Source organism: Montipora capricornis, chromosome 14 (genome assembly GCF_036669925.1).
Source record: "Montipora capricornis isolate CH-2021 chromosome 14, ASM3666992v2, whole genome shotgun sequence".
Lineage (NCBI taxonomy): Eukaryota > Metazoa > Cnidaria > Anthozoa > Scleractinia > Acroporidae > Montipora > Montipora capricornis.
Window position 1 is genome coordinate 11,577,506 of NC_090896.1, and position 20,299 is coordinate 11,597,804.

General features: G+C 37.9%; 1 protein-coding gene across 1 annotated transcript in view; it reads left to right on the top strand.

Annotated features, from left to right (window-relative positions):
* LOC138031377 (leucine-rich repeat-containing protein 15-like) overlaps nt 1–20,299 on the top strand; it is a 112,228-nt gene that overhangs the window by 87,133 nt on the left and 4,796 nt on the right. Inside the window, exons 12-17 of the mRNA XM_068879081.1 lie at nt 671–742; nt 3,547–3,618; nt 4,269–4,340; nt 6,028–6,099; nt 8,904–8,975; nt 9,626–9,697. Coding sequence (XP_068735182.1) covers nt 671–742; nt 3,547–3,618; nt 4,269–4,340; nt 6,028–6,099; nt 8,904–8,975; nt 9,626–9,697 — 432 coding nt within the window. The remainder of the gene's footprint in view (nt 1–670; nt 743–3,546; nt 3,619–4,268; nt 4,341–6,027; nt 6,100–8,903; nt 8,976–9,625; nt 9,698–20,299) is intronic.

Below are 20,299 nucleotides of genomic sequence, written 5' to 3' on the forward strand. Positions count from 1 at the left end.
TATCTTTTCTCCAGCCCTCACCATTCCAGAAAAGAAGCACCTTTTCTTTTTGAAATAGTTTCTTGTTGTTTCTTGTATGAACATACAGACGGAAGCTATCTATAAAAGTTTGAATTTAAGATGCGCTTGTTACTGGGTTGCCGTAAGCAATCCAGTCGGAAAATGGGTAGATTATTATTATTTTTTTTATTTTCCGTGTCGGTAAAAGTTTTGCCTGTCACTCCCCTGCTAAGTGGTGTCTTTGTGCATAGAGCCTTCTGCTCGTATTTTCTTAGGATAGAGAGGGTAGTGGAAATGCGTAGACTTCTCTGGTGGACACCGTAGAATGATAAACTTAACCTGCAATGGCGTCGAAAGTCATGTAACGCGAATGGCGTTTTAGTGGATCTTTAAACAAAATATACCCTTATGGAGCTCAATAATGGAAAGTCAGTTGGATAAACTAGGCAGGCGGTGAAAACAAATACCTGGAATCTATAAAAATTTGAATTTAAGATGCGCTTGTTGCAAATGGTGAGCGAAAACCGGAAAATCAAATCATATTATGAAACTTGTATGCTAACTGCTCGTATTCATTTCAGATAGATAATAGTAAAGTTCACTTACTCATAATAATAAAGTTTATTCTATGAAGTGGTATGAAAGCCTTAAGGTTATGATTTGTTGGTAGGGAGCTGAGTGACAACCAGCTGAAGAAACTGCCTGGAGGTGTCTTTGATAACTATACAAAGCTAGTGAAGCTGTAAGTACTTCTAATATAAAGATTTATTCAAGCCTAGAGGCGGAGGACCCCTCTTATTTATTCTTACAATAATTTAACCTTGCTTGAACCTGAGATCAACTCGAAAACCAGTACCTGGTCGGTGGTTATTAAAAACAAAAACACCTGAGTTTGATGATTTTTAAACTTAAGCCTGCGATATGTTCAGGTAATACCGGTTATAAGATACCTTGTTTTGAAAGGTGTCAATTAACCATAACATGGATGTCCAATATCAAAGATGTTCCCGCCAAAAAACGCGGGTTGCACCACAAAGTTTCACATTGGCGTACATTGAGGAATGGATATACGCGCTAGAACTAACATAATTAAACCGCATTGTTAAAATAAGAAAAAAGATGAGATCAAGCGCATTACACTTATATTCACTTATATTTTGAAATTCTTTGTGCACTTGCACACACATGCGACCAAATAAATTTTTAAAAAAAATCTCTTTCACATAAGATTAATAATTGTTTCGAAGCTGTGTTATTTTTCTTGATATCTACATTACTTAATGAGCGCACGTGATGTCTGTACTTACTTCTTATACCTCACAACGAATGACTAAAAATCTTACGAGAATACCAACTATGAAGTGATTTGTTTATTATATAGTTTTGCCTCATCTCGCTTTTTTGAGCATGGTATGAGCATTTCACTCGCTGACTTTGCCTTCATTTTGAGATTTGCTGGTTTTGATTCGAAAACCATTCATGCTTTTACCAACTCGACCTGTGTTATATTTCCTCTTTCTCAAATACCATTAAACATGATTTAAAGCTATACTGATGATACCACGAAAGGAATTGGTCTTACGGTATTTACTGTTTTCTTTGATTTTGCTTATGATAATGGAATCACTGAAAAAAAGAAATGATGAATCCATTACAATTGAAGGTTTAGTTTGGAGTAAATTTCACTATGCGCTTAATATAGAACATATTACTTAACGTGCGTACAGGGAAGACATGTTGTTTGTCGTGTTTTTCGTAAATGTGAATCTCAATTCATGAATGCGTTACTTCCTGCAAAAAAGTCTTTGTTTCTTCACTTTCGGGAGTGTAAAGTATGAAGATTCCATGACGAAGGAAAAAATTTCTTGGCGAAATCCCTGGAGGGACAACTCTATCACGTTACGCGCGGATAACAATGATGGTTCCTCGTGATTTTGCAAACTCCCTGCAAACTCCCTGCAGGGGCAACAATGCACCCTTCCCCTATCTCAATCAAAACAATGTTGTTTATGATATAACGAATATATCAAGTTTTTTTTATGTATTTAGACTAGGGTGTAGTTTGGTCTCCGTGAAAGTGATTATCACACTACAAATCAACACGAGAAATTTGGAAAGAAGCATGAAAATTCCGGGTTTGATAGCTTACAGTTATGGGCTCGAGTCCGGTTCAAGCCTGGATTGTTTTGCAACTGCACAAGTTGCTTTGTAACTGCGTCGATCACTTTTACTGAGGCCCACAGTCTCAGTCACAAATGTTGTAACGCAAACGGAAATTTACCCCCTCCCCCCCCCCCAATCAATGTTTATGTTTAAGGGTTGTAGTGCAAAAATCAACCGGGAAAAGCAACATCGAAGGGAGGGAGGAGGAGGGGTACGTTATTATTAGCTTTGAAGTGATTTACGCGCTGTTCTAGCTAGGTCGTACAAGTGTTTATGACTGAAGTTCTCTGGTTGTTGAATGACAATGACAATTCACATAACATTATTAATGTGTTCTGTAAAGGTTGCCTTTGTAAGACTTTTGCATTTAAAATACGTTCAAGCAAATACGTTAAAATTGTTAGAAAGAGTTTATTTGTTGGTAAGACAAACGAGAAGAAAGCCTGCACCAGCATAATGGCATTTAAACACTGTATTGATGATGTGACACGGACAAAAGCTCTTCACTTGAGCTGCGTCGTGTTTGAGAAGTTTCTCGAAAAGAAGGTGCAAGTTCAAGCTAAGTGAAAGACAAAGAAGGCAACTCCTTCACTGGTTCAGGCGCAGGCTCTCTTGTTGTTGGGTGACCATCAGATTATTCCAGCTCAACAGGCTAAGAATTTGGGCTGCTATTTTGATCAGCAACTTAGTATGAGAACAAAAATCAATAAAATTTGTAGTGCACTACATTAGATGCACAAGAAATTATCTATCAACTGAATCAACGAAGAAGTTAGTGTATGCTCTAGTTACTAGTAGAATTGACTCTTGCAATAGTTTATTATGTGGCCTGCCGCAAAAAAAAAAAAAAAAAAAAAAGCGTGTCCAAAACATAGCCGCGAGACAAATTTGAACTGTGTCCCGCTTAGATCATATGTCGCCTGTGCTTTTCAGGCTTCGCTTGCTGCCAGCGAATTAGAATTAGATTTAAGGTACTAGTAATTACATTAACAGCTATTCACGGGCTTTTGCAGGAATATATAAATAATTTAATTGGTATTAAGAGTACATCGCGCTATTCTTTGAGATCAAGCGATGATCTCCTCTTTGAGTTGCCACGAGAGAGAACTAAGAGAACATTGCAGGACAGGGCTTTTTGTATTGCCGCCCCAAAGCTATGGAACTCGCTCCCCTGCAAAATTCGCAGCATTAGAACTTTAGAACAATTTTAAGAATATGTTACAAACGCATTTATTTAGTTTACATGTTGGTTGGAGTCCAAAAAATCGACCAAAGCAAAACAGTGATGGTAATATAGTCCCACTAGCTCCCACTGTTCGACGGTCCTTGGGTTAGGGTTAGGGTTAACTAAAAGCCGTTAATTTTTTTTTTGTTTGTTTGTAGGTCGTTGTCGGAAAACCAGCTGAAAGTTCTTCCTGACGGCATTTTTGATAAGAATACCGAGCTGAGGGAGCTGTAAGGACCAAACTTCTGTTACATAACATTGGAGAACAACTCAAAACTGTTGTAATAACTTTAACGAAAGCAAGCCATATTACTGAATGCCCTCACAGGTTACACTTGCTCACGTATTTCTAGATTTAACGAGGTTATTACATGACAAACAAAAAAAATTTGACAACTTCAGAAAGGTGCTTACATAAAAATCCCAAGTTGCCTACTTCCGACTGGAAACTTAAGATTTGTTCATTACGTGATATACCCACTGGTGTATGGTTTCCTCGGCCAGTGTCGATTTCAATATACTAGTCGGCTTTCGACCCTTAATAGAACATGGATGAGGGGACCCAATAATTAATTTATGTAAAATGTGAACGGAAAAACTAAAGGCTGAGCCATGAACCATTGATGACGAACACTATTTCGTAGTACAGGGCTTCAAAGTCTGGCAAAGACAAACATGTATATAGGGCCACTGATCTGCCATTTTTAACTTACTGACATGTTGCTGGGAGCCCAAGAAATCGACCAAAGCAAAACAGTGAAGGTAATATAGTCTCACTAGCTCCCACCGTTCGATGTTCCTTGAAGTCTTTGGGTCTTGCAAAGAGCTGGTAAAGTTTGAATTGTCACTAAAGCTGTAAACTTTGTTTTTTGGTTTGTAGGTCGTTGTCGAAAAACCAGCTGACAGATATTCCTGACGGCATTTTTGATAAGAATACCCAGCTAGCCCACCTGTAAGGACCAAATTTGCTTTAAATATCATTGGAAAACAACTAAAAGCTTTTGTGATACGTTAAAATAAAGCATATTACTAAACGCCCTCACAGGCTACACTTGTACATGTATTTACAGATTTAACAACGGTATTAAATGACCGCAAAGAATACGAATCTGACAACTTGAGAAGATGCTTACATAGAGTGCTGAAGATGCCCACTCCGACTGTCAGCCTAAGATTTGTTCATTACTTGATATACCCACTAGTAAAGTATTTTGTTTTTATAGTAAGCCATGGACGAGGGGATCCAATGAGTAATTTATGTAAAATGTGACCGGAAAAGACTAAAGGCTGAACCATGATCCACTGACTATTTCTTAGCAATAGGGCATTGAAATACAATTCAAACTTTGATTCGAATTGTGAAGTCGCTGATTTGATGAGAATTGTATGCTAACCTCCTGTATTTATAACAGAGAGATAAAGGGACTAGAGAACAAAGGGTCGGGTATAGAACTTTGTGCAATTGTCAATAGGCTTTGTAATATTTTCTAGCTTCTCATCGTATTTCTTTCAAACTGAGCCCATGTTGATGTTCCTCTCACCATTACTTTACGCCTTCAGGTCTCTTCAGGGATCAATTTTTATAATAAAACGGCCGCAAACTTTTGTAAAATCACAGACAGGAACACCAAGCAAAACTTGTCAAGGCAAACAATCAAGCCAAGGAAAAAGAAAACTTAACTGAAAAAAAAAAAAAACAATAATAGGAAATCAAAATAACAATCATGGAGTTAAATGGATCTTGCCGTTAGAACACGCGAAGAGATCTCAATGGACACTAACTTAACAAGTACCAATACGCAAATCACTTATTTTTATTGAAAGGAATTGTTCTTTTTTTTTGTTCGTTTTAGGGTAAATTATGTTCAAAGGAATACCCTTTACTGTTAGGTAGAGCAACACTCTATTCGTTTTTGTTTCGTTTCCTCAGAAACGAAACGTATCTTCTTTGACTTAGGGGTTAGCTATTTACAAAGTGAGGTAGAGTGGACAATGAAAATAGAATTTGTAATTGAAAATCCAAACATTAGATGCAAAAACAAACTTGTGAACACGTGAACCTGAAGCATTGCAAATCGTAGTGTTGAGAAACACAAAACTGATCATAAATAGGAAGATTTAACTATCTGAATGACTTTAGGTTAGATTAAAACGATATATTGTTGAAAAAATTCGAAGTCATATCTCTTTGTGTTAATGAGTAATGTAAACAATCTTCGCACGAAGTAATAAACTGGGTTAGCGAGAAACCAGTTATTGCAAAGCTAGAACTGCCCAAGTTCATATGTAACACACGTAATAGAAGATTCACAGAAAACGGAATTTGAAACGTTATGCAGTATTTTATCTTTTCTCCAGCCCTCACCATTCCAGAAAAGAAGCACCTTTTCTTTTTGAAATAGTTTCTTGTTGTTTCTTGTATCAACATACAGACGGAGGCTATCTATAAAAGTTTGAATTTAAGATGCGCTTGTTGCAAATGGTGAGCGAAAACCGGAAAATCAAATCATATTATGAAACTTGTATGCTAACTGCTCGTATTCATTTCAGATAGATAATAGTAAAGTTCAGTTACTCATAATAATAAAGTTTATTCTATGAAGTGGTATAAAAGCCTTAAGGTTATGATTTGTTGGTAGGGAGCTGAGTGACAACCAGCTGAAGAAACTGCCTGGAGGTGTCTTTGATAACTATACAAAGCTAGTGAAGCTGTAAGTACTTCTAATATAAAGATTTATTCAAGCCTAGAGGCGGAGGACCCCTCTTATTTATTCTTACAATAATTTAACCTTGCTTGAACCTGAGATCAACTCGAAAACCAGTACCTGGTCGGTGGTTATTAAAAACAAAAACACCTGAGTTTGATGATTTTTAAACTTAAGCCTGCGATATGTTCAGGTAATACCGGTTATAAGATACCTTGTTTTGAAAGGTGTCAATTAACCATAACATGGATGTCCAATATCAAAGATGTTCCCGCCAAAAAACGCGGGTTGCACCACAAAGTTTCACATTGGCGTACATTGAGGAATGGATATACGCGCTAGAACTAACATAATTAAACCGCATTGTTAAAATAAGAAAAAAGATGAGATCAAGCGCATTACACTTATATTCACTTATATTTTGAAATTCTTTGTGCACTTGCACACACATGCGACCAAATAATTTTTTTAAAAAAAGTCTCTTTCACATAAGATTAATAATTGTTTCGAAGCTGTGTTATTTTTCTTGATATCTACATTACTTAATGAGCGCACGTGATGTCTGTACTTACTTCTTATACCTCACAACGAATGACTAAAAATCTTACGAGAATACCAACTATGAAGTGATTTGTTTATTATATAGTTTTGCCTCATCTCGCTTTTTTGAGCATGGTATGAGCATTTCACTCGCTGACTTTGCCTTCATTTTGAGATTTGCTGGTTTTGATTCGAAAACCATTCATGCTTTTACCAACTCGACCTGTGTTATATTTCCTCTTTCTCAAATACCATTAAACATGATTTAAAGCTATACTGATGATACCACGAAAGGAATTGGTCTTATGGTATTTACTGTTTTCTTTGATTTTGCTTATGATAATGGAATCACTGAAAAAAAGAAATGATGAATCCATTTCAATTGAAGGTTTAGTTTGGAGTAAATTTCACTATGCGCTTAATATAGAACATATTACTTAACGTGCGTACAGGGAAGACATGTTGTTTGTCGTGTTTTTCGTAAATGTGAATCTCAATTCATGAATGCGTTACTTCCTGCAAAAAAGTCTTTGTTTCTTCACTTTCGGGAGTGTAAAGTATGAAGATTCCATGACGAAGGAAAAAATTTCTTGGCGAAATCCCTGGAGGGACAACTCTATCACGTTACGCGCGGATAACAATGATGGTTCCTCGTGATTTTGCAAACTCCCTGCAAACTCCCTGCAGGGGCAACAATGCGCCCTTCCCCTATCTCAATCAAAACAATGTTGTTTATGATATAACGAATATATCAAGTTTTTTTTATGTATTTAGACTAGGATGTAGTTTGGTCTCCGTGAAAGTGATTATCACACTACAAATCAACACGAGAAATTTGGAAAGAAGCATGAAAATTCCGGGTTTGATAGCTTACAGTTATGGGCTCGAGTCCGGTTCAAGCCTGGATTGTTTTGCAACTGCACAAGTTGCTTTGTAACTGCGTCGATCACTTTCACTGAGGCCCACAGTCTCAGTCACAAATGTTGTAACGCAAACGGAAATTTACCCCCTCCCCCCCCCAATCAATGTTTATGTTTAAGGGTTGTAGTGCAAAAATCAACCGGGAAAAGCAACATCGAAGGGAGGGAGGAGGAGGGGTATGTTATTATTAGCTTTGAAGTGATTTACGCGCTGTTCTAGCTAGGTCGTACAAGTGTTTATGACTGAAGTTCTCTGGTTGTTGAATGACAATGACAATTCACATAACATTATTAATGTGTTCTGTAAAGGTTGCCTTTGTGGGACTTTTGCATTTAAAATACGTTCAAGCAAATACGTTAAAATTGTTAGAAAGAGTTTATTTGTTGGTAAGACAAACGAGAAGAAAGCCTGCACCAGCATAATGGCATTTAAACACTGTATTGATGATGTGACACGGACAAAAGCTCTTCACTTGAGCTGCGTCGTGTTTGAGAAGTTTCTCGAAAAGAAGGTGCAAGTTCAAGCTAAGTGAAAGACAAAGAAGGCAACTCCTTCACTGGTTCAGGCGCAGGCTCTCTTGTTGTTGGGTGACCATCAGATTATTCCAGCTCAACAGGCTAAGAATTTGGGCTGCTATTTTGATCAGCAACTTAGTATGAGAACAAAAATCAATAAAATTTGTAGTGCACTACATTAGATGCACAAGAAATTATCTATCAACTGAATCAACGAAGAAGTTAGTGTATGCTCTAGTTACTAGTAGAATTGACTCTTGCAATAGTTTATTATGTGGCCTGCCGCAAAAAAAAAAAAAAAAAAAAAAAGCGTGTCCAAAACATAGCCGCGAGACAAATTTGAACTGTGTCCCGCTTAGATCATATGTCGCCTGTGCTTTTCAGGCTTCGCTTGCTGCCAGCGAATTAGAATTAGATTTAAGGTACTAGTAATTACATTAACAGCTATTCACGGGCTTTTGCAGGAATATATAAATAATTTAATTGGTATTAAGAGTACATCGCGCTATTCTTTGAGATCAAGCGATGATCTCCTCTTTGAGTTGCCACGAGAGAGAACTAAGAGAACATTGCAGGACAGGGCTTTTTGTATTGCCGCCCCAAAGCTATGGAACTCGCTCCCCTGCAAAATTCGCAGCATTAGAACTTTAGAACAATTTTAAGAATATGTTACAAACGCATTTATTTAGTTTACATGTTGGTTGGAGTCCAAAAAATCGACCAAAGCAAAACAGTGATGGTAATATAGTCCCACTAGCTCCCACTGTTCGACGGTCCTTGGGTTAGGGTTAGGGTTAACTAAAAGCCGTTAATTTTTTTTTTGTTTGTTTGTAGGTCGTTGTCGGAAAACCAGCTGAAAGTTCTTCCTGACGGCATTTTTGATAAGAATACCGAGCTGAGGGAGCTGTAAGGACCAAACTTCTGTTACATAACATTGGAGAACAACTCAAAACTGTTGTAATAACTTTAACGAAAGCAAGCCATATTACTGAATGCCCTCACAGGTTACACTTGCTCACGTATTTCTAGATTTAACGAGGTTATTACATGACAAACAAAAAAAATTTGACAACTTCAGAAAGGTGCTTACATAAAAATCCCAAGTTGCCTACTTCCGACTGGAAACTTAAGATTTGTTCATTACGTGATATACCCACTGGTGTATGGTTTCCTCGGCCAGTGTCGATTTCAATATACTAGTCGGCTTTCGACCCTTAATAGAACATGGATGAGGGGACCCAATAATTAATTTATGTAAAATGTGAACGGAAAAACTAAAGGCTGAGCCATGAACCATTGATGACGAACACTATTTCGTAGTACAGGGCTTCAAAGTCTGGCAAAGACAAACATGTATATAGGGCCACTGATCTGCCATTTTTAACTTACTGACATGTTGCTGGGATTCCAAGAAATCGACCAAAGCAAAACAGTGAAGGTAATATAGTCTCACTAGCTCCCACCGTTCGATGTTCCTTGAAGTCTTTGGGTCTTGCAAAGAGCTGGTAAAGTTTGAATTGTCACTAAAGCTGAAAACTTTGTTTTTTGGTTTGTAGGTCGTTGTCGAAAAACCAGCTGACAGATATTCCTGACGGTATTTTTGATAAGAATACCCAGCTAGCCCACCTGTAAGGACCAAATTTGCTTTAAATATCATTGGAAAACAACTAAAAGCTTTTGTGATAAGTTAAAATAAAGCATATTACTAAACGCCCTCACAGGCTACACTTGTACATGTATTTACAGATTTAACAACGGTATTAAATGACCGCAAAGAATACGAATCTGACAACTTGAGAAGATGCTTACATAGAGTGCTGAAGATGCCCACTCCGACTGTCAGCCTAAGATTTGTTCATTACTTGATATACCCACTAGTAAAGTATTTTGTTTTTATAGTAAGCCATGGACGAGGGGATCCAATGAGTAATTTATGTAAAATGTGACCGGAAAAGACTAAAGGCTGAACCATGATCCACTGACTATTTCTTAGCAATAGGGCATTGAAATACAATTCAAACTTTGATTCGAATTGTGAAGTCGCTGATTTGATGAGAATTGTATGCTAACCTCCTGTATTTATAACAGAGAGATAAAGGGGCTAGAGAACAAAGGGTCGGGTATAGAACTTTGTGCAATTGTCAATAGGCTTTGTAATATTTTCTAGCTTCTCATCGTATTTCTTTCAAACTGAGCCCATGTTGATGTTCCTCTCACCATTACTTTACGCCTTCAGGTCTCTTCAGGGATCAATTTTTATAATAAAACGGCCGCAAACTTTTGTAAAATCACAGACAGGAACACCAAGCAAAACTTGTCAAGGCAAACAATCAAGCCAATTAAAAAGAAAACTTTACTGAAAAAAAAAACAATAATAGGAAATCAAAATAACAATCATGGAGTTAAATGGATCTTGCCGTTAGAACACGCAAAGAGATCTCAATGGACACTAACTTAACAAGTACCAATAAGCAAATCACTTATTTTTATTGAAAGGAATTGTTCTTTTTTATGTTCGTTTTAGGGTAAATTATGTTCAAAGGAATACCCTTTACTGTTAGGGAGGGCAACACTCTATTCGTTTTTGTTTCGTTTCCTCAGAAACGAAACGTATCTTCTTTGACTTCGGGTTAACTATTTACAAAGTGAGGTAGAGTGGACAATGAAAATAGAATTTGTAATTGAAAATTCAAACATTAGATGCAAAAACAAACTTGTGAACACGTGAACCTGAAGCATTGCAAATCGTAGTGTTGAGAAACACAAAACCGATCATAAATAGGAAGATTTAACTATCTGAATGACTTTAGGTTAGATTAAAACGATATATTGTTGAAAAAATTCGAAGTTATCTCTCTTTGTGTTAATGAGTAATGTAAACAATCTTCGCACGAAGTAATAAACTGGGTTAACGAGAAACCAGTTATTCAAAGCTAGAACTGCCCAAGTTCATATGTAACACACGTAATAGAAGATTCACAGAAAACGGAATTTGAAACGTTATGCAGTATTTTATCTTTTCTCCAGCCCTCACCATTCCAGAAAAGAAGCACCTTTTCTTTTTGAAATAGTTTCTTGTTGTTTCTTGTATCAACATACAGACGGAAGCTATCTATAAAAGTTTGAATTTAAGATGCGCTTGTTACTGGGTTGCCGTAGGCAATCCAGTCGGAAAATGGGTAGATTATTACTGGGTTGCCAACCCAGTCGGAATCTGTCTTTAATTTCGTCGTTTTTTTATTTTTCGTTTTCTTTTTTTTTTTTTTATTTTTTTCCGTGTCGGTAAAAGTCCTGCCTGTCAATCCCCTGCTAAGTGGTGTCTTTGTGCATAGAGCCTTCTAAGCGTATTTTCTTAGGATCGAGAGGGTAGTGGGAAATGCGTAGATTTCTCTGGTGGACACAGTAGAACGATTAACTTAACCGGCAATGGCGTCGAAAGTCATGTAACGCGAATGGCGTTTTAGGGGATCTTTGAACAAAATGTACCCTAATGAAGCTCAATAATGGCAAGCGAATTGGATACTGGACAGGACAGGCGGTCGAATGTTAGAAGCGACGAGTGATGGACTTCGACAACAATCTGTCGCCCGTCGAGCCGTAATCAAAGTGAGCAGTCTTCCTAACATTTTGCCAAGCGTGGTGTTTTGTACAACACTCAAACCAAATGAACAGTTCTCTGGTAACTCAGTGTGGGTTCAACAAAGACAGATAAGGAATCCATATAGTGGATCTGTTATCTCAGTTGTCTCGCTATTTGTCAGATTTGTATTTACCTGTTCTCAACTCTGCACAGTCTTCCAGTATAACAATTGGAAATTTCACTAATAAGTCATTGACGTGAATGGCGTTTTAGTGGATCTTTAAACAAAATATACCCTCATGGAGCTCAAGAATGGATCGTCAATTGTATGAGCAAGACAGCGCTGAAAAATAAATATCTGGATTGTAAGAGACGAGTAATGGTCTTCGACAACAATTTCATTTTTCGCTTTTGGATATCAAGTGAGCTTTGTTTCTAATATTTTACTAACTTGGTATTATATAAAACACGGAAATCAAATAGCAATTTTTTTATGGATTTAACCATAGTTACTAACTATGATTTAACAAATTAACATTGAAGGAATCGAACGCCAACAAGAATGCATCACAGTGTTTACTCAAGTCGCATCTTAGTTGTCTGACAATTTACATTTACCGGTATTTTGTACTCAACTCAGCAAAGGTGTAAAATATTTGGAAATGTGACAGTGAAAAATTACTTGAATGAAAGCTTGTTGTCTCTTTTGTGCTTTATTATTTACGGTCAAGGTTCTTTCGAAAAGGGTTGAATGTGAACTGTCAGAAATTTATTTAATTGCATATGCTTTGTGATTGTTTGTTTCGCTTGCACGCACGCAACTGAAATAGGAAGGGTTTCTTGCCTCTTATAGCAAATATGTTGCTTGTTTCAATAAATGTTTCGCTGGAAAATATTTCTGTGAAATTTCTAGCTTTTGTAAATTTATCATGTTGTGTAATTTCCGAGCTTAGCAAATTTGCATACATGTGTTGAAATGTGATACGGGGAGAATTTTTGTGGTAACGCATTAGTCACGAAAATAAACAGGTCTGTTGGAAGCGTGCTTGAGTTTCAACAAAATGACCCCCAAAATCGGCAAAAGATTGTGACGCTGATGAATAATAAAGTAGCTGCTATTACCAAAACGATGGAATTACCTGGTGATAAATAACCTTGTCTTGGAGAGTAAATTTTTGATTTTCCAGAAACAATGGTCAACCTCTTAGAGTTGCGCGATTGTGATCTTTGTGTTGAATTCGCACATTTCTTGTCAAAATTTATAACAATCGAAATAAAAAGAAAACTAACAAAAACAAAAACCCGGTAGCTTGGCATCATTTGACACAGATGCTTCACTGTTTCGCGAGTAAACATGCCGCGGTAAAATAACGCGGTAACTTGATCACTGCGCTCGCTGAATTCGATGTGCGATTTACTCGGTGCAGCCAAACTTGTACAATTACAACAAAACAACTAAAATCTCCCAAACTGTTTTTCGCTGATGGTAACTTTTTATATTCGTGGTTCAAAATAAATGTTGTTTTCATGTCGTAAATTTTATTACCGATGGCAAAATATTTTATGCTCGATCGACCGTCCTGAAACTTCCTTCTGCTCTTCTTAAAAACTGTGTATCCATATTTATTTACTTTTACATCAATATTTGTTTTGGATAAAGCAAGCTAACAAAATCTGTATCTTGCTTGGTTCGCATTTGATAGCATTAAAATAGAATTTTCGGTCCTATGCTTCTGTTACTGAGTGGTATATTTCTTAGGTCGCCCATCCAGATACTAACCCCGCCGAATTCCTAGGAATAACTTCAGCTTTCAACTGTTGTTTACAAAGCTTTCAGATGCTGTCAGATGCTGTCAGTGCACGCTTACACTTGTGGTGGAAAGAAGTTGCATGATCAACATGTCAGCCCAGAAGCCAATGTTTCTCGATTCCCTTTTATTTTCTTCAGTCTCTCTGGGTTCAGTACTTTGCTAGTAACCACATGTCTTCTCAAGGGGCTATTTATCTAAGACTTATACCATGGCGCTACAATGATAGACAATACCAAAACAATATCGTGTACTGTTAGACCTACATATTACGCAAAGACAACGGTCAACATGTCATCCCAGAAGACAATGTTTTTCACTTCCCATTTATTTTCTTCAATCTTTCTGGGCTCAGTACTTTGCTAGTAACCACATGTCTTCTCAGGCTATTTACCCAAGACTTCTACCATTTCACTACAATGATACACAATACCAAAACAATATCGTGCACTGTTAGAGCTACATATTACGCAAGGACAACTTGAAGCTCCTGGAAGACAACACACAGTTCAGTTGACATTATGAAATAAATCGCTGTGTTACTTCACTACCACACGTAAGCAATGCGTGTCAATTTTTTTAAAGAGGACAGGAATTTCTTCTTTCTGACAAATGAATAATTAATAGGCCGGTCGCCAGGTTTTTAACCTCACAAAAGGATCTGTTTCGTCGTACGAACGTGTGAAGACCTGTGAGCCAAAGGGCCTCTGCTGGTATGACTTCTGGTATGACTTCTGGGTCACCCCCCCCCCCCCCCCCTCCAACTTGAAAAAAATTGCGTGGAACGCTGCACGTACCACAGGCAACCCAGTGTACCCTCACGGAGGGTCTAGTTATTATATTTTTTATTTTCCGTGTCGGTAAAAGTCTTGCCTGTCACTCCCCTGCTAAGTGGTGTCTTTGTGCATAGAGCCTTCTCCTCGTATTTCCTTAGGATAGAGAGGGTAGTGGAAATGCGTAGACTTCTCTGGTGGACACAGTAGAATGATAAACTTAACCTGCAATGGCGTCGAAAGTCATGTAACGCGAATGGCGTTTTAGTGGATCTTTAAACAAAATATACCCTTATGGAGCTCAATAATGGAAAGTCAGTTGGATAAACTAGGGAGGCGGTGAAAACAAATACCTGGAATCGTGAAAGCGACGAGTAATGGACTTCGACAACAATCTATCGCCCGTCGAGCAGAAATCAAAGTGAGCTGTGTTTACCTGAAGTACATGGTAATTTGACACGAGTGAGTTTCTTGTCTTCACGCACGCAATGAAATAGGAAGAGGTTTTCGCCTCTAAGAGCAAATATGTTGTTTGTTTCAATTCATTTTTCACTGGAAAAGGATTCTGTGGTATTTTCTGCCTTTGTGAATTATAATATCATGTTGTGTATTGAATTTTCGAGCTTAAGGTTGAATTGTGATATGGGAGAAGTTTTTTAGTATTGCTCTGTAAGCAGGAAAGGTTCACAGGCCTGTTGGAAGCGTGCTTGAGTTTCAACAAAATGAGCCCCAAAATCAGTGAAAACTTGTGACGCAGATGAATAATAAAGTAGCTGCTATTTCCAAAATGATGGAATTACCTGGTGATAAATAACGTCGTACGCATTTTGGAGAGTAAATTTTGACTTTGCATAAACAAGAGTTGGGCGATTGTGATCTTTGTTTTGACTTCGCTCATTTCATTTTCAAACTTTATAACACTTGACAGAAAAAGAAACTTACAAAAACCCGGTATCTTGCCATCATTTGACACAGATACTTCAATGTTTGGCGAGTAAACATGCCGCGGTAACTTAATCACGGCGCCCGCTGAATTCCGTCATGTCACTTTTGATTTTGCGATTTATTTGAAAGTAGCAAAAATCTCCCAAAATGTTTGTCGCTGATCGTAACTTTTTATATTCTATATTCATGGTTCAAAATTAATGTTGTTTTCATGTCGTAAATATTTTATTCTCGATCGACCGTTCTGGAAACTTCCTTCTGCTCTTTCTAAAAACTGTGTATCAATAGTTATTTGCTTTTGCATCAATATTTGTTTAGCATAAAGCAAGCTAACAAAATCTGTACTTTGCTGAGTTCGCATTTGTTAGCGTTAATAGTATTTTCGGTCAGATGCTTGTGTTTCATGAGGGGTTTATTGTTTTGGTCTCCCCTCCTCACACTAACCCCGCCCGAAATGAGATAACTTCAGTGAATTTTAGTATTACGAAGCATACAAATGCTCAGAGGGCACACTTGTGGTAAAAAGAAGTTGTGAGGGAAGTTGAAAATTATCAACATGTCAGCCCAGAAGCCAATGTTTCTCGCTTCTCTTTTATTTGTTATTCTTCGGAGACTGGAATGCTGTATTTCAATACCACACAATTCAATGCCTTCTGATTTTCTGTAACACGTACCACAGGCAACCCAGTATATGCTTCACGGAAGCATCTCGTTGCAAATGGTGTGCGAAAACCGGAAAATCAAATCATATTATGAAAATTGTATGCTAACTGCTCGTATTCATTTCAGATAGATAATAGTAAAGTTCAGTTACTCATAATAATAAAGTTTATTCTATGAAGTGGTATAAAAGCCTTAAGGTTATGATTTGTTGGTTGGGGGCTGAGTGACAACCAGCTGAAGAAACTGCCTGGAGGTGTCTTTGATAACTATACAAAGCTAGTGAAGCTGTAAGTACTTCTAATATAAAGATTTATTCAAGCCTAGAGGCGGAGGACCCCTCTTATTTATTCTTACAATAATTTAACCTGGCTTGAACCTGAGATCAAATCGAAAACCAGTACCTGGTCGGTGGTTATTAAAAAACAAAAACACCTGAGTTTGATGATTTTTAAGCTTAAGCCCGCGATATGTTCAGGTAATACCGGTCATAAGATACCTTGTTTTGAAAGGTGTCAATTAACCATAACATGGATGTCCAATATCAAAGACGTTCCCGCCAAAAAACGCGGGTTGCATCACAGAGTTTCACATTGGCGAACATTGAGGAATGGATATACGCGCTAGAACTAACATAATTAAACCGCATTGTTAAAATAAGAAAAAAGATGAGATCAAGCGCATTACACTTATATTCACTTATATTTTGAAATTCTTTGTGCACTTGCACACACATGCGACCAAATAAATTTTTAAAAAAAATCTCTTTCACATAAGATTAATAATTGTTTCGAAGCTGTGTTATTTTTCTTGATATCTACATTACTTAATGAGCGCACGTGATGTCTGTACTTACTTCTTATACCTCACAACGAATGACTAAAAATCTTACGAGAATACCAACTATGAAGTGATTTGTTTATTATATAGTTTTGCCTCATCTCGCTTTTTTGAGCATGGTATGAGCATTTCACTCGCTGACTTTGCCTTCATTTTGAGATTTGCTGGTTTTGATTCGAAAACCATTCATGCTTTTACCAACTCGACCTGTGTTATATTTCCTCTTTCTCAAATACCATTAAACATGATTTAAAGCTATACTGATGATACCACGAAAGGAATTGGTCTTATGGTATTTACCGTTTTCTTTGATTTTGCTTATGATAATGGAATCACTGAAAAAAAGAAATGATGAATCCATTTCAATTGAAGGTTTAGTTTGGAGTAAATTTCACTATGCGCTTAATATAGAACATATTACTTAACGTGCGTACAGGGAAGACATGTTGTTTGTCGTGTTTTTCGTAAATGTGAATCTCAATTCATGAATGCGTTACTTCCTGCAAAAAAGTCTTTGTTTCTTCACTTTCGGGAGTGTAAAGTATGAAGATTCCATGACGAAGGAAAAAATTTCTTGGCGAAATCCCTGGAGGGACAACTCTATCACGTTACGCGCGGATAACAATGATGGTTCCTCGTGATTTTGCAAACTCCCTGCAAACTCCCTGCAGGGGCAACAATGCGCCCTTCCCCTATCTCAATCAAAACAATGTTGTTTATGATATAACGAATATATCAAGTTTTTTTTATGTATTTAGACTAGGGTGTAGTTTGGTCTCCGTGAAAGTGATTATCACACTACAAATCAACACGAGAAATTTGGAAAGAAGCATGAAAATTCCGGGTTTGATAGCTTACAGTTATGGGCTCGAGTCCGGTTCAAGCCTGGATTGTTTTGCAACTGCACAAGTTGCTTTGTAACTGCGTCGATCACTTTCACTGAGGCCCACAGTCTCAGTCACAAATGTTGTAACGCAAACGGAAATTTACCCCCTCCCCCCCCCCCCCCCCAATCAATGTTTATGTTTAAGGGTTGTAGTGCAAAAATCAACCGGGAAAAGCAACATCGAAGGGAGGGAGGAGGAGGGGTATGTTATTATTAGCTTTGAAGTGATTTACGCGCTGTTCTAGCTAGGTCGTACAAGTGTTTATGACTGAAGTTCTCTGGTTGTTGAATGACAATGACAATTCACATAACATTATTAATGTGTTCTGTAAAGGTTGCCTTTGTGGGACTTTTGCATTTAAAATACGTTCAAGCAAATACGTTAAAATTGTTAGAAAGAGTTTATTTGTCGGTAAGACAAACGAGAAGAAAGCCTGCACCAGCATAATGGCATTTAAACACTGTATTGATGATGTGACACGGACAAAAGCTCTTCACTTAAGCTGCGTCGTGTTTGAGAAGTTTCTCGAAAAGAAGGTGCAAGTTCAAGCTAAGTGAAAGACAAAGAAGGCACCTCCTTCACTGGTTTAGGGTTTTTAAGATAAAAACCTTTAACTTTAAAAGATAAATGGAAGAGGCCGGAATTAAACGAAGTGAGGTTTTAACGATGACAGTTTCACGTTACCTAAATTCAGCGAGATACATTCGTTGATGAACACTTTGATTGACTGTTTCAGTTGGCTGGAAAAGATGTTAGCCGCCTCTGGATGCAGGATGGAAACTCTTGTCAAAATTTTGCATTAGTAAAAGCGGCAATTGAGCCTGTAATTAACACCGTGATCAAACTTCCACCCCAAAGCACAGACTTAATAGGCTCCTTCAAAAACAAGCCGGGGATCGGAAAAAGGGAAGTGAAACTTTGACGTTTGAAGAGTTTAAAGCTCGTATAATAAATACCTTTTCTACTATGCCAGTAGTAATCGTACATAGGTTGATAAACTCTATATCAAAAAGAATGGACGGTTTCATCAGAAAGAGGGGTCCTTGTATCAAGTATTAGTTATCTCCCATTTTAGGTTATCTGGCTTACGACTGTAAATTTCTTTTTGGTGTGTAAGTACTATACCCTCTTACACCAGTGGGAAGTGTAGAAAAAGGTTGTTGGTTACATCATTTCCGGCGTTAAATAAGGTTGCAACTACTAATTTAAACGATGTATCTTGTACGTACGGTTCGATGGAATACTTTGAAGAGTCTTTAAGACTGCCAGATCTTTTCGGGGAGGTATCAGGTCTCCGACTCAACTGTGGCAAAACAGACGCCCTATGGATCGGCAAGAATGTATACAGTGATCTTAAATGGGCTAAAGGAAAGGTTAAAGCTCTTGGTGTTTGGTTTCGTCAGATCCAAATATAACAGTTTCTCATAATTACATATATAAAGTGGAAAAAGTGAAAGCAACGAACCTCAGACGGCAACGGATTTGCGAATTTCGATCTGGTAGAAGCTGTGAAGTTCACAATTTGGTTGTCTAATTCGACGCTTAATTGGCTACTTCCTTACCTAGTATCCAATTTCCCAACGAACTTCGCAATGTGGCGTGGTAAAGTAATGTGAAATCAACTGTAACACTGCTTACAACCCTACAACGAAAACTTCACATCACTTTGGACACATGAAACAATTCTTACTTTCGCCGTAAGGGCACCGAGTCATAAATCATGTTAGATTTTAGTCTTGTACTGTGTAGCAAAATACCCAATGAAAAGCACGTGTCGGTGTTTTGATTGAGCAATGCACAATAGCAGGCACGTGGAGCTGGTTAAAGCATTGGTCACAAGGTACTTTCTAGTGAATGAAAGAAAAGTGGATTTAAAGTGCGGGTTAAAGATGAAGCACCCTCCCCTTTCTACCCTTCTTCCTTCTTCCTTTCACAGTCCACCCTTTTGCCAGTCTTTTCTCGTTTGTTCGCCATCCTTCTCCCTTTATGCCCCTCGGTTTCCTAGGCCGGTGTCAATTTTGACATGATAGTCAATCGCTTTTTTCACGTGTAAGTCGGAGTACTGGTCATATCATATCATATATCATATATCTTTATTTACTCTTGGATTTTTAGAGTAGCTTGGTGTAGCTAATATCTCCAAGCATTTACCCTCCCAACCATGATACACCATAGAAAACAGACCACAACACCGGGAACTACATGCCCTACTCTTTGCGACAAGTGTTCGGGTTCTTTTACGTCCCACAGGATTATGAACATTGAAGGGTTGTGAGACGGGACCTCCGGCTTATCGTCCTTATTCGAGAGGATAAACAGGTGGCGGCACCTGTTTGCTATTTAGGGGCACCGTACACCCTGTGTGTGTCTAAGTTCTTTGCTGGTGAGAAGTCTTCATTTGAGTTTTCTGAATAGCTCGTAAGATCTGGCTCATACGTGTATAGACTCCGTGCGGTAATTATTTACCGCGTGTCATACAGTGCTGGGTACCCTCTGTCCACAAATGCTTTCTTTGCTGAGTTGTCTGACTACATGGAGTCCATCGTATTGGCCCCTGAAAAACTGGTCATCATGGGATATTCCAATATCCATGTGGACGTCGCTGGTGACAGGGATGCAAGTAAGCTGGATGATTTATTTGAATCTTTTGGTCTTCAGCAGCATGTGAAGGGGGGCTGCTCACATCCATGGACACACAATGGATCTGATTGTAATGCACTAATGGCAATCTGTAATC